This window comes from Heterodontus francisci, chromosome 23 (assembly GCF_036365525.1).
Source record: "Heterodontus francisci isolate sHetFra1 chromosome 23, sHetFra1.hap1, whole genome shotgun sequence".
Classification (NCBI taxonomy): Eukaryota; Metazoa; Chordata; class Chondrichthyes; order Heterodontiformes; family Heterodontidae; genus Heterodontus; species Heterodontus francisci.
Genome location: NC_090393.1, coordinates 47,962,146 through 47,975,320, shown reverse-complemented (window position 1 = coordinate 47,975,320; position 13,175 = coordinate 47,962,146). Strand labels below are relative to the sequence as shown.

General features: G+C 41.2%; 1 protein-coding gene across 1 annotated transcript in view; it reads left to right on the top strand.

The window, feature by feature from the left end:
- Positions 1-2,891: 2,891 nt before the first annotated feature.
- Positions 2,892-13,175, top strand: part of susd2 (sushi domain containing 2) — a 140,843-nt gene continuing 130,559 nt past the window's right edge. Inside the window, exon 1 of the mRNA XM_068055197.1 lies at positions 2,892-3,199. Coding sequence (XP_067911298.1) covers positions 3,118-3,199 — 82 coding nt within the window. The 5' untranslated portion in view covers positions 2,892-3,117. The remainder of the gene's footprint in view (positions 3,200-13,175) is intronic.

Below are 13,175 nucleotides of genomic sequence, written 5' to 3'. Positions count from 1 at the left end.
TGCTTGCTGCATCTGCGTGCTAGCTTTCAATGACTCATGAACAAAGGCACCTTTGGACATCAACACTTTCCAATCTCTCACCATTTAAGAAATACTCTGCACCTCTGTTCCTCCTACCAAAGTGGATAACCTCATACTTATCCACATAATATTCCATCTGCCATGTTCTTGCCCACTCAATCAGCCTGTCCAAATCCCCTTGAAGCCTCTTTGTTTCCTCCTCACAACTCACATTCCCTTCAAGTTTTGTGTCATCGGCAAATGTGGAAATGTGGATCGCCACATCAAAATCATTGATATAGATTGTGAACAGCTGGGGCCCAAGCACTGATCCTTGCGGTACCCCACAGGTCACAGCCTGCCAACCTGAGAATGACCCATTTATTCCTACTCTCTGTTTTCTGCCTGTTACCCAATTGTCAATCTATGCTAGTATATTACCCCCAATCCTTTAATTTTGCTTAGTAACCTCCTATGTGGGACTTTATCAAAAGCCTTTTGAAAGTTCAAATACAGCACATCCACTGGTTCTCCCTTATCCACTCTGCTAGTAACATCCTCAAAAAACTCTAATAAGTTTGTCAAACATGATTTCCCCTTCATAAATCCATGTTGACTCTGCCCAATCAGACTTATTTTCCACGTGTCCAGTAATCACATCTTTTAGAATAGATTCTCCTATTTTCCCTATTACTGATGTCAGGCTAACAGGTTTGTAATTGCCCGTTTCTCTCTCCCTCCACTTGTAAACAGTGGGGTTACATTTGCAACCTTCCAATCTGCAGAATCTATAGAATTTTGAAAGATGATCACCAAAGCATCCACTATCTCTGTAGCCACCTCCTTCAAGACTCTACGGTGAAGATCATCGGGTTCTGGGGATTTGTCAACTTTCAGTCCCGTTAATTTCTCCAATACTACATTTTTACTAACCCTAATTTGTTTCAGTTCCTCATTCTCACTAGACCCTTAGATCTCAATTATTCCAGGAAGACATCATGTATCTTTCTCTGTGAAGACAGACACAAAGTAATTATTTAGCTTCTCTGCCATCTCTCTATTTCCCATTATAAATTCTTCTGTCTTTGCCTGTAATGGTCCCACATTTGCCTTTGCCAATTTTTTTTCCTTTTTACATACCTATAGAAGCTTTTATAATCCGGATTTATATTTCTAGAATATGACATTCATATTCTATTCTCTCTTTCTTTATCAATTTCTTGGTCCTCCTTTGCTGGATTCTAAAATTCTCCCAATCCTTTGGCTTACGACTTTTTTTTGGCAGTTTTATAAACCTCCCTCTTTGAACTAATATTAAATTTAGCTTCCTTTGTTAGCCACAGCTGACTTACTTTCCCTATTGGGTTCTTTTATCTTAAAGGAATGTATGTTTTTTTCAAAACCATGCATTAATTATTTAAATACTAGCCATTGCCTATCTACTGCCAAACCTTTTAATGTATTTTCCCAATCCACCATGGCCAACTTACTCCTCAAACCTTCATAATTGCCCTCGTTTAGATTTAAGATCCGAGTTTCGGATTGAACTACATCTTTTTCAAACTTAATGGAAAATTCTATTATACTATCATCACTTTTCCCTAAAGATTCTTTTACCACCAGATTATTAATTAACCCCTTCTCATTGCATAATACTAGATCCAAAATAGCCTATTCCCTAGTTGGTTCCTCAACATATTGTTCCAGAAAATCATCTCGGACACATTCCAGGAATTCTTCTTTCGCAGGATTAGTGCTCATTAGATTTACCCAGTTAATATGTGGATTTAAGTCACCCATGATTACTGCTTGCATTTCTAATTTCCTGATTTATACCATGCCCTATATTACCACTACTGTTTGGTGGCCTGTAAACCACTCCTACCAATAATTGTTGCCCCTTGCCATTTCTTAGCTCCACCCAAACAGATTCTACACCCTGTTCTCTGATCAAAGATCCTTTCTCACTAATGCACTGATCCCATCCCTTATTATCAGCACTACACCACCTCCTTTTCCTTTTTGCCTGTCCTTTCTAAATGTCGAATATCCTTTAATATTCAGTTCCCAGTCTTGGTCACCCTGCAGCCATGTCTCCATAATGGCATGTAAATCATATCCATTTACTTCTACTTGCGCATCAACTCACCTACCTATTGCAAATGCTGTGTGCATTCAAATAAAGTGCTTTTAATTCTGCCTTTTTAAAACTTCTGTATTTTAACCCTGGTTGGTTCCAGCATTTGTTTCTGCTGCTTTCTACTTTCATTCACAGCATTTCTACTTCCCATAATCTACATTCTCATGATCTACAGGCTTTTAAAACTCAAGTTTGGCATCACTTAACTTCTCCATCTCCCCTCCCATTCCTTAGAAACTATTCCTCAACCAACACCATTAAAAACAGATGATCTGGTCATATTTATCTCATCATTGTTTATGGGAGCTTGCTGTGTGCAAATTGACTGCTGAGTTTCCTACATTACAGCAGTAACTGCACTTTGAAAATACTTCATTGGTTGTAAGGCGCTTTGGGACACCCTGAGATCATAAGAGGTGCTTTATAAATTAAAGTCTTTCTTGGTTATATCCGATACCGCGTTGGGCCCTTCACCATTTAAATCATTATTTTGAATCGGAATGAAAGTTCATGATTCGGAAATATCAACAGCTTGAAGGTTCGGTGCTGGCCAGTGTCCTGCGATCTCATGCACTGATATTGACACCTGCACTAAAATCAACCTCAATTATTGTAATCCAACTTTGTATATTCAAACAGACATCGCAGTCCACAGTAAGGGACAAATAACCACATCATGCTGCGATTAGGTCACCAGGTTAGGGAAAGGGGCAGGGATACAAATAATGCAGCATCAGCTGGCACTGACCTTTGAAACGAAATTATGTTCAATAAATGATCCTGCAGTTTCATTATTCACTTACTCGTTTATTTTTAAACTCTAGGCATTCCGAGCAGTGGATGGATCCATTTCCTCTGCTGGGCAAGTAAGAGTGTGTTTTTTCTCTCTCTAGTGAGCTTCACAATCCTTTCTGAAGACATTAACGGGCTCAGTTTCGTGCTCTTGTGAAACCACAGCTCAGAGTGAACACCTCACCATGGTCAAATGCAAAAGACAGAAGATTCAACTTGTTTGCCTTCTAGTGATCGGACTTACTTCCAACCTTGTACTTCAAGCAGGTAATTTGAAATCAATCATTGGAAATAGTGCAATATTGTTACTGTTGCCCTTTCTTTTGCAAGACTTTTTTCCTGATGTTTCTCTATATTTTGATTGGGCTCTTTTGGCATTTAGGTAATCTGGCACAATGTATTAATAAGAAATATTTTAAAACATGTAATTAAGCGTGGATTCGGCACACTTATGTTTTGCGGAGGCCAATGTGCTTTGAAATGAATCTGCTGTTTTTCTGCACATTCTGGACAAGATAACATGACTAAAGGTGGCTGCTATTCTTTAGTTGTGATTTAAAACGTTCTACATAATTTCCATGCTGAACGGAATTTTTTTTTGCTATTAAGATTCTTCTGTTTCGAACCCTGGCAGTTGCATCCAGAATAGGGTAAAATGCCAATCCTGTTTAAAATAGCTGACAGACTATGTCACTGCCCACTTGGCCAGGAGGTGTGCCATGGCAGGTCTTTGGCAGGCTGCACTGTGACTGAGAGTTGTGATTTCTTGGTACAAACAGGTGAAACAATAGCCATTAAAATAAAAGCAAAATACTGCGGATGCTGGAAATCTGAAATAAAAACAAGAAATGCTGGAAATACTCAGCAGGTCTGGCAGCATCTGTGGAGAGAGAAGCAGAGTTAACGTTTCAGGTCAGTGACCCTTCATCAGAACTGGCAAATGTTAGAAATGTGAAAGGTTTCACATTTCTAATATCTGCTAGTTCTGAAGAAGGGTCACTGACCTGAAACGTTAACTCTGCTTCACTCTCCACAGATGCTGCCAGACCTGCTGAGTATTTCCAGCATTTCTTGTTTTTATGTTATATTATACATGAAACAATAACCATGCCTTTTTGTTTCAGAAACTTTACAGAGCAACCAGTTCACTTGAACCCACTTCTTCCCCTTCCCTGTATTGTTTCCTATCAAATTTTAAAATGACTAATTTTTTTCTGCTCTCTGACCTGAATGTGCTGACTTATGCTCGGGTCGAATAGCAGAAGCCATTATCCTGTGCCTCATCCTACTGGCCATTCTATGTGTGTGCATTCAGGTAGAAAGAAAGAAGTGCATTTATGTAGCACCTTCCACAACCTCAGGATGTTGCAAGGCGCTTTACAACCAAAGAATTACTTTTGAATTGTGGCCACTCTTGTAATGCAGGGAAACTACACAGCAAGGTCCCATCAACAGCAATGAGGTAAATGAGTAGATAATCTGTTTTGGTGATGTTGGTTGAAGGATAAATGTTGAGCAGGAGACTACGGGAACATCCCTTCCCCTCTTCAAATAGTACTGCAGGATATTTTAAATCCACCTGAGAGGATAGACAGAACCTCGGTTTAATGTCTCATTCGAAAGAAGGCACCTCCTACAGTGCAGGATCCACTCAGCATTGCACTCCATCGTCAGCCAAGATTATGCCCTCAAGGCCTGGAGTGGAGCTTGAAACCATGACCTCTGACTCAGAGGCAAATGTGAGCCATGGCTATTGTGTCAGCAGGCATTGGGACAGCTGTTTAGTTTAGAGTTACAGCACTGAAACAGGCCCTTCGGCCCACCGAGTCTGTGCCGACCATCAACCACCCATTTACACTAATCCTACACTAATGCCATATTCCTACCACATCCCCACCTGTCCCCTATATTTCCCTACCACCTACCTATACGAGGGGCAATTTATAATGGCCAATTTACCTATCAACCTGCAAGTCTTTGGCATGTGGGAGGAAATCGGAGCACCCGGAGAAAACCCACGCAGACACAGGGAGAACTTGCAAACTCCACACAGGCAGTACCCAGAATTGAACCCGGGTCGCTGGAGCTGTGAGGCTGCGGTGCTAACCCCCCTACCCCCACCCACCCTCCCTCCTCCCCGGCACCGGATTGAGAGGCTGGCGGCTGCTGATCTCTGCTTGTTCCAGGTCCCGTTTACCGGGTGGTGGCACCCCTCCACCGCCTTTGTTCGGCGGAGAGTTTCATCTGTTGACTTTTTTTTATTAAAATAAAACCACCCAGTTTGTATATTTTATATACACTGTGCCGCCTGGTGGTGGACATCAGAGCTGAGTTTGATCCTGCTTCGCCCAATGTCCATATACATACAGCAGCAAATGTCTTTTAGCCTTCCTTGTCTGTATGGGCATTGCTAACAAAGCTAACCCACCTTGAATCAGTAAAAGAGAGGTGGGTTTTCCTTTAACAATGTGGTAGAGCATGAGCTGGCCTTGCCTTGGTGGCATAGATATATAACATGTCATCCAGGTGTGAAATTGGTGTAGCACTTTGGCTATTGATTTCAATAATGGTTGACCAACCCCGACTTTACGTCCAGAGGCCTAGTTGAAAATGTACTTTGCTGACACTGAAAACGTAACTGCTCTGAGTAAAATAACTTTGTAACCAGACGTTTCAAAGCGACAAAGAACAGAAGCCATTTATTTGTGGCACTGGTTTGGATGGTAGATTTATTTTTGCATTGCATCCCATATTGCATTCCAAAGTAGGAGAGCTTTATTGATCTTAGAAGGTGTGTTATTTGCAGTTGTTTATTTTGAAATTCAAACCTGATGATGATATCACATGACCTCTGGTAAAATGAAGCCATAGCCAACAGCAATATTTTTAACTATGATAATATGATTAATTACAATTGTGTTGTTCCTTCTGTTATTGTCATAATGAGTGGTGTAAAGTGAGTTGCCAAGCTGGGAGCCATCTGATACATGAAAATAATTCAAATTGTGATGTCAGGAAGCATGGAGTCTAGCTTCCCAATGTCACCCAATGAATTATTCCTCATATTCTAGTGCTCCCTTGCTACAAATTCATATAAGTCTGCATTCTATTTATTTGTGCCTTTGCTAATTTTTGTTGAAAGGTAGGCATGGGTGCAAATTGGTGGAACATAGGTAGAAACCAATTACTGTCATTTTAATTCACAACGTTAGTGAAAAATGACAGGAAAAGTCTACATTTCATCTTTGTAAAGCCTTATTAATATTATTAATGAGAAACTGAGTGAGTATTTTACTCCAGGTCAGACTTGCTGTTCATGAGTTTGATGAGCATGAATGTTTCACGGTATCAAAACAACAATGAGAAAAGTGAGGTAGCACTGGTATAGTTGTATACCTAATTGATTAACTGTAAAAGATACAGAAAGGCCCTCTGCTATACCCTTCAATTTAAAAATTCTTATCCTTGTGTTCAAATCCCTCCATGAACATAGTGTTATGGTCAAGTGAGCAGGGGTCAAATGGCTTCCCTCTTTTCCCTCTCCTTGTTTGACCACAGCAGGTTTAATTCTTTCTTAAAGTAGATGTACTGGCCAATTCAGTAGGTGTTTGATTACTTGCTATGATCATAACAAGAACCAATTGGACAGGTTTTCTTGAGTTAACAAAGAAAGAGGTTAACTTCATTGTACCTAAACTGAACTATTAAAATAATAAACAACACACCAACTTTCATTCACACACATACATTAAAAGTTTACACACATGCAAATAGGTTACAGAGTGGGGAAAGGTGGATTGCTTGAGTTCAAGTCCATAAAATGTATACAGTCTGTGAAGTTTGGTGATTTGGCTGGCTTCGAGCTGAATTCAGTGCTCCTTAGGCTTTTAGTTTGAAGAGGTAAGTGACTGGTTCGATGAGTCATTGGAGATAGCGATGCGGATGATTTCCTGCAACGGGGTTTCTGATTGTAGCCAAAGTATGCAAAAGTGGTCAGTCAACAAGCAGGATTTGAAAGCTTTCACATTGGAATGGAGAGAGAGAGAGAGAGAGAGAGCTTGGGGGGGGGTGGGGGGGGTTTGTGGGGGGGGTGGGGGTGGAATCCCTACTTAGGATCTGCACATGTCAGAGGTCAGTTGCTTCTCCTTTTGCTGCAGAGAAAACACCAGCTTAAAACCACAGATGGGGAGGGGCTTGACACATGACAGTCACTCAGTGATTCAAACATAGCAGTTAGTAGTATTTCTCTGCTTGCTGGAAAGAACAGATAGTTCCTTTAAACTTCCTTGGTCTTGGTTCTTGCTGGGAAATGCAGCCATTTCGTTTCCCTCCTCACAGTTCTTTGCAGTGCAGGGTACAATGTTGCAAACTAGGTGATCATCTTAAGCTGCAAGCAAAGGCATCCTTTTAGCTGGTCCTTTTAAATATCATTTCAAAGAAAATATAAATTCATATCTCCTGTCAGAGGACCAAAGAAAACTATCACTCAACAAAACACATTGGCGTAACAATAGGAACAGAAGAACAGGAGTCGGCCATTTAACCCCTCAAGCCTGTTCTGCCATTCAATGAGATTATGGCTGACCTGCGAACCAACTCTATAGGGCTGAAGTGTACCAACCCTCTGATATCAGGTGTCGTGGCGGGGGGGGGCCTGAAAAATTCTTCTGGGAGAGGTCCGCCATGACCCCCAATGCCAGGAAGGCCCCATCGCATTATACCGGCAGCAGCGAGGCCTCAGTGCGGTCCCAACCCCAAACGGCGGGGCCTTCATTTACATATTGAAATCAATTTAAATAAATGCAAATCAACTTACCTTGCCCCAATGGCCGTCCCATGCCAATATTACGGCCGGCGATCAAATCATAGATTCATAGAGAGATACAGTACTGAAACAGGCCCTTCAGCCCACCGAGTCTGTGCTGACCATCAACCACCCATTTTATACTAATCCTACATTAATCCCATATTCCCTACCACAGCCCCACAATTCCCCTACCACCTACCTACACTAGGGGCAATTTACAATGGCCAATTTACCTATCAACCTGCAAGTCTTTGGCTGTGAGAGGAAATCGGAGCACCCAGCGGAAACCCACGTGGTCACAGGGAGAACTTGCAAACCAGTACCCAGGCAGTACCCAGAACTGAACCCAGGTCGCTGGAGCTGTGAGGCTGTGGTGCTAACCACTGCGCCACTATGCCGCCCCGGCATCGACTGTAATATTGGCATGGGACTGCCGTCAGGTCAAGGTAAGTTCATTTGCATTTATTTAAATTGATTTCAATATGTAAAATCACCGCTTAATCTTCTAAATTCCAGGGAATACAACCCTAGTTTGTTTAATCTCTCCTCAAGGCTTAATCCTTGGAGTTCAGGTATTATTTTGGTAAATCTATGCTGCACTCCCTCGAAGGCCAGTATACCCTTCCTAAGATATGGTGCCCAGAACTGCTCACAGTTCTCCAGGTGTGGTCTGACCATGGCTTTGTATAGCTGAATCATGACATCTGCCCACTGTATTCTAGTTCTCTTGATAGAAAGGCCAGCATTCTGTTAGCCTTTTTAATTACTTTCTGTACCTGTTCATGACATTTTAATGATTTATGTATGCAGACCCCCTGGGCCTCAGCACTCTCCATCTTTGTAACCTCCTCCACCCATACAACTCTCCAAGATCTCTGGGTTTCTCTGATCCTGGCCTCTTGTGCATCCCCAGTTTACTTTGCTCCTTCACCTTCAGGTGTGTGTGCCCTAAGCTGTGGAAATATCTTTGTAAACCTCTCATTCTGTCTACTTCTTTCACCTCCTGAAAACCTGCCTCTTTGGCCTAGCTTTTGATCACTTGTCGTAACATCTCTTTCATTAGTCTGATGTCAAATTTTATCTGATAACATTCCTGTGAAGTGACTTGGGGCATTTCATTATGTCAAAGGTGCTATATAAATGCACGTCGTTGTTATATCTGCTATGATGGAGCAGCAAAATGCCAGAAAGGTCCCTGAGGGCACTATTCACCATCTCTTGTATAGGGGCACAGAATAAATTGCTGACGTGAGTGCTATCCAGCTGTTCCTATTGCTACCCCACTCATATCACTGCTGATGAGGATCCAGCATTTCCTTTCCTCTTCCGTGCCTAGTGGCACAAGTGGCAGCCTATTTCTTCTACTGCTTTTACATCCAGTAGATCGTGGTCTGGGTTGTTTCTGTAACAAAGACTTCTTTTCATGTGGGCAGGCTATTAGCCTGGGGTCAGGGGTCCAGCTAGATATGATTGCGGGGGGCAGTGGTGTGGGGAAGAATCACTACTCCGTTCCTATCAGACACAATTACTCTGCTAAACCTTAACTATCATGGCTTTGCATCTCACTGTGTGCTTTTTCCTAAACATCACACTGATTTTCTAGGACTGAGCTGGTGCTCACAGCTCTCAGAGATCAAAATTCACTATAAATTGACACTGCTTGCGTTCTGAGAAACCAGAATAGTGACTGCTGTGGGAAATGGAATTGCAACACTGTTGTATTAATCTGTCTCCAACATTGCCCTTTCCCTCTGGAAATCTAAGTTTAATTTTATCTCAAGGATTTGTGGTCAAGGTCACATTTATCTGAAGGTAATTCTGGGTTTGTTTGCAAAATTCTTAACAATTGTAATCTAATCTACAGCTATCTTTGTACAAAACACATTGTTGGAACAAATTATTGATCTCAGATCTGAAAGACCTGGGTCTAAAGTGTGTAAAATCAGTATCTCTCTTTTCCTGAGACAGCTAATTGTAGGACTGAGGCAACAGAGATGGAAATGCTTCATATTTCAATGCATAAAGTATCATTATTGCCTCTGGGCCATGGATTAGCTTTTAGTAGATTAAATCTTGATAACAGATCTTCAGATCTAAGAGATAACTTGATTAGGGGGTGACTATCAATTTAGTTAACAAATGGTGGCAGGAAGTAATTCACAATGCCAAAGTAACATTAACTTGAAATGGATTAACGTCAGACGCCTATTGATGTCTGCCTATAAATTGCTGGATTATTGCTTGGTATTTTCTATCCGGAGAATTCCAAAAGAGAACGCTGAATGGTCCTGGTAGGAACTGTGGGGGAAACGTTTTGTCTGCATTACAACAGTGACTACATTTCATAGGTACCTAATTGGCTGTAAAACACTTTGCGACATCCTGAGGTCATGAAAGGTGCTATATAAATGCAAGACTTTATTTTCTCTTTTAGTATGTCATAGTCAAGAGTATTGTGTAGAAGCACTAGATAAAAATGGATGGGGAAGGCCATTCACACTATCTTGGCTCATCCATCTAGAAAGTCCTTCCATTCCAACATGCCTTACATGATTCCAACATTTTGCCTCCATTGTCCTATCCAGAAGTCCATTCCAACTGTTGGTCACCCTTCACATGAAGAAGAGCTTGCTTACATCAGTCTTAAATTGGCCTTTGCCTAATTTGAACCTGTACCCTTTGTTTTGCTGTCATGGCTTAACTTGAAGTAGAGTCAACCAAACTAAACTTTAAAATTCACTGGCCTTGAAATTATACTGTGGGGTTAAAGTGTAACAACAATTAATGCATTAAAATGAATGGGTTAAAGTCTCCTACAAAAAGCGGGCAAGGATGAACATAATAATTCTTCATACGCTGTAACGTCACAGCTCAATTTCAGGCCATATACATTACACTAAACTTGAAATTGAATCAAAAGTATATCCTTGCCCCAAAATGTGTACAGCTGGCTTGTACTGAGTTACCCATAAACTGAATATTTATTATGTGTTTCCCAGAATGAAGACAGGATACATCTTTTCCAAATAAAATATTGTGCAACCACAATTTAATAATATTGTCTGGAACCCATCCTTTTTCTGTTGTGCTCTGAAAATTCCATAATTAATGCTCAGCTGAACCTATGTATAGCAAAGACAATGCTTCTATTAAATGAGTGCTCAGATTAGTGTACATGTTGCACCATGGACACTTGACAAAATTATTGAATCAGCCATGGACATGGGGTAGTTAATTAGTATATAAAGTGTACAGCCAATCAAATGTCATCAAAACACAGTCCTAATTAAAACACTTATCTCCCTGTAAATATTTGCAAGTTCTCCCTGTGTCTGCGTGGGTTTTCTCCGGGTGCTCCGGTTTCCTCCCACAAGCCAAAAGACTTGCAGGTTGGTAGGTAAATTGGCCATTATAAAAATTGTCACTAGTATAGGTAGGTGGTAGGGAAATGTAGGGACAGGTGGGGATGTTTGGTAGGAATATGGGATTAGTGTAGGATTAGTATAAATGGGTGGTTGATGGTCGGCACAGACTCGGTGGGCCGAAAGGCCTGTTTCAGTGCTGTATCTCTAATCTAATCTAATCTAATCTAATCATACAAACATCAATGGAGAACAGCACAACTGTTTTAGCTAACTAGCAAGCAAAATAGTATGCAATGCCAATGCGAATTACTTTTGTTGACACAATAGAGCTAGCTACATCAGGTCACAGGGTGGTAGATGGACCTTATCGGATGACCTCTGTGGATTCACACTGGGTCAGGGGTGCAAATTCATCCAATAAACTATAAAACGCAAGGAGAGGATTGTTATTGAGGTTATTGAGGTGACGCAGTAGAAAAATCAGCAATTGGAAGACGGACCGTTTCTCACACTGCTGTTGTCACAAGACAGTTTAACTCGTGGTCAATGTCTGTGCAACTTCGCCACCTGCTTGTAATATGTGTCTGACAACAGGGCAGCCAACAAAAGGACAGGAATTTCCAAAGCAGGAGAATTTTATAGGATGGAGCAGATAGTACTTCAGAAGAGTCATGTGAAACAGAAAAGCAGTGGGCCAGGAAGGGACAGAGAGATTAACAGCAAGACTACTTTATTCAATTTACCAAAGCTAGTGACAAAATTATATAAACATAATTACAAATAAAGAGTGCCCTTCAGTTCCTCCAATAACGTGATTCTCTGAAATTCACTATGTCTATATCTCAGTCCATCACTGTCGATTCCGATTCAGCTCTGGCAAGATAATTATTAACAAAAAGCTATTCTGCAAAACGTTGGGCAGTTGTTACTGCAGTTATTATTCAATTACAAAATGTTTTGTCACTATCTGTAAGATTGTGTTCCAGATTAACCAATTTATGTCCAAGCCAAATCTCTTATCTGTTAGCAAAGGTGCATTTATGATGTAATTATATGATACAGACAACTTTCAAATGGCATTAGCCACTCAGGTTGTCTTCCCTCAAACTGGATTGTAAATGATACACATTGCAGTTACTGATTTTTGACATACTTGCAAAACTTGTCCTTTAATCCAATTTACAGCAAAAAAAAAATCAGTTAATGACTGTTTCTAACATGGCCATTAAAACATATTAAATTTTTACTAGATCCACAGGTCACTGAAAGTGGCAACGCAGGTGGATAAGGTAGTCAAGAAGGCATACGGCATGCTTGCCTTCATCGGTCAGGGCATAGAGTATAAAAATTGGCAAGTCATGTTGCAGCTGTACAGAACCTTAGTTAGGCCACACTTAGAATATTGCGTGCAATTCTGGTTGCCACACTACCAGAAGGACGTGGAGGCTTTGGAGAGGGTACAGAGGAGGTTTACCAGGATGTTGCCTGGTCTGGAGGGCATTAGCTATGAGGAGAGGTTGGAAAAACTCGGATTGTTTTCACTGGAACGACAGAGGTGGAGGGGCGACATGATAGAGGTTTACAAAGTTATGAGCGGCATGGACAGAGTGGATAGTCAGAAGCTTTTTCCCAGGGTGGAAGAGTCAGTTACTGGGGGACATAGGTTTAAGGTGCGAGGGGCAAAGTTTAGAGGGGATGTGTGAGGCAAGTTTTTTACACAGAGGGTGGTGAGTGCCTGGAACTTGCTGCCAGGGGAGGTGGTGGAAGCAGATACAATAGCGACGTTTAAGAGACATCTTGACAAATATATGAATAGGAAGGGAATAGAGGGATATGGGCCCCAGAAGTGCAGAAGGTGTTAGTTTAGGCAGGCATCAAGATCGGCGCAGGCTTGGAGGGCCGAATGGCCTGTTCCTGTGCTGTACTGTTCTTTGTTCTTTGTTCTATGTCCTCCCCCAAGGTTTTTAAAACTGCAAATGCAGCATGGATTTTGTTAAGGAATCATAGACACTTCATTATAGATTAAGTTTTATTAAAGCTAACCATTACATTGTATTTACTAACTATTGTA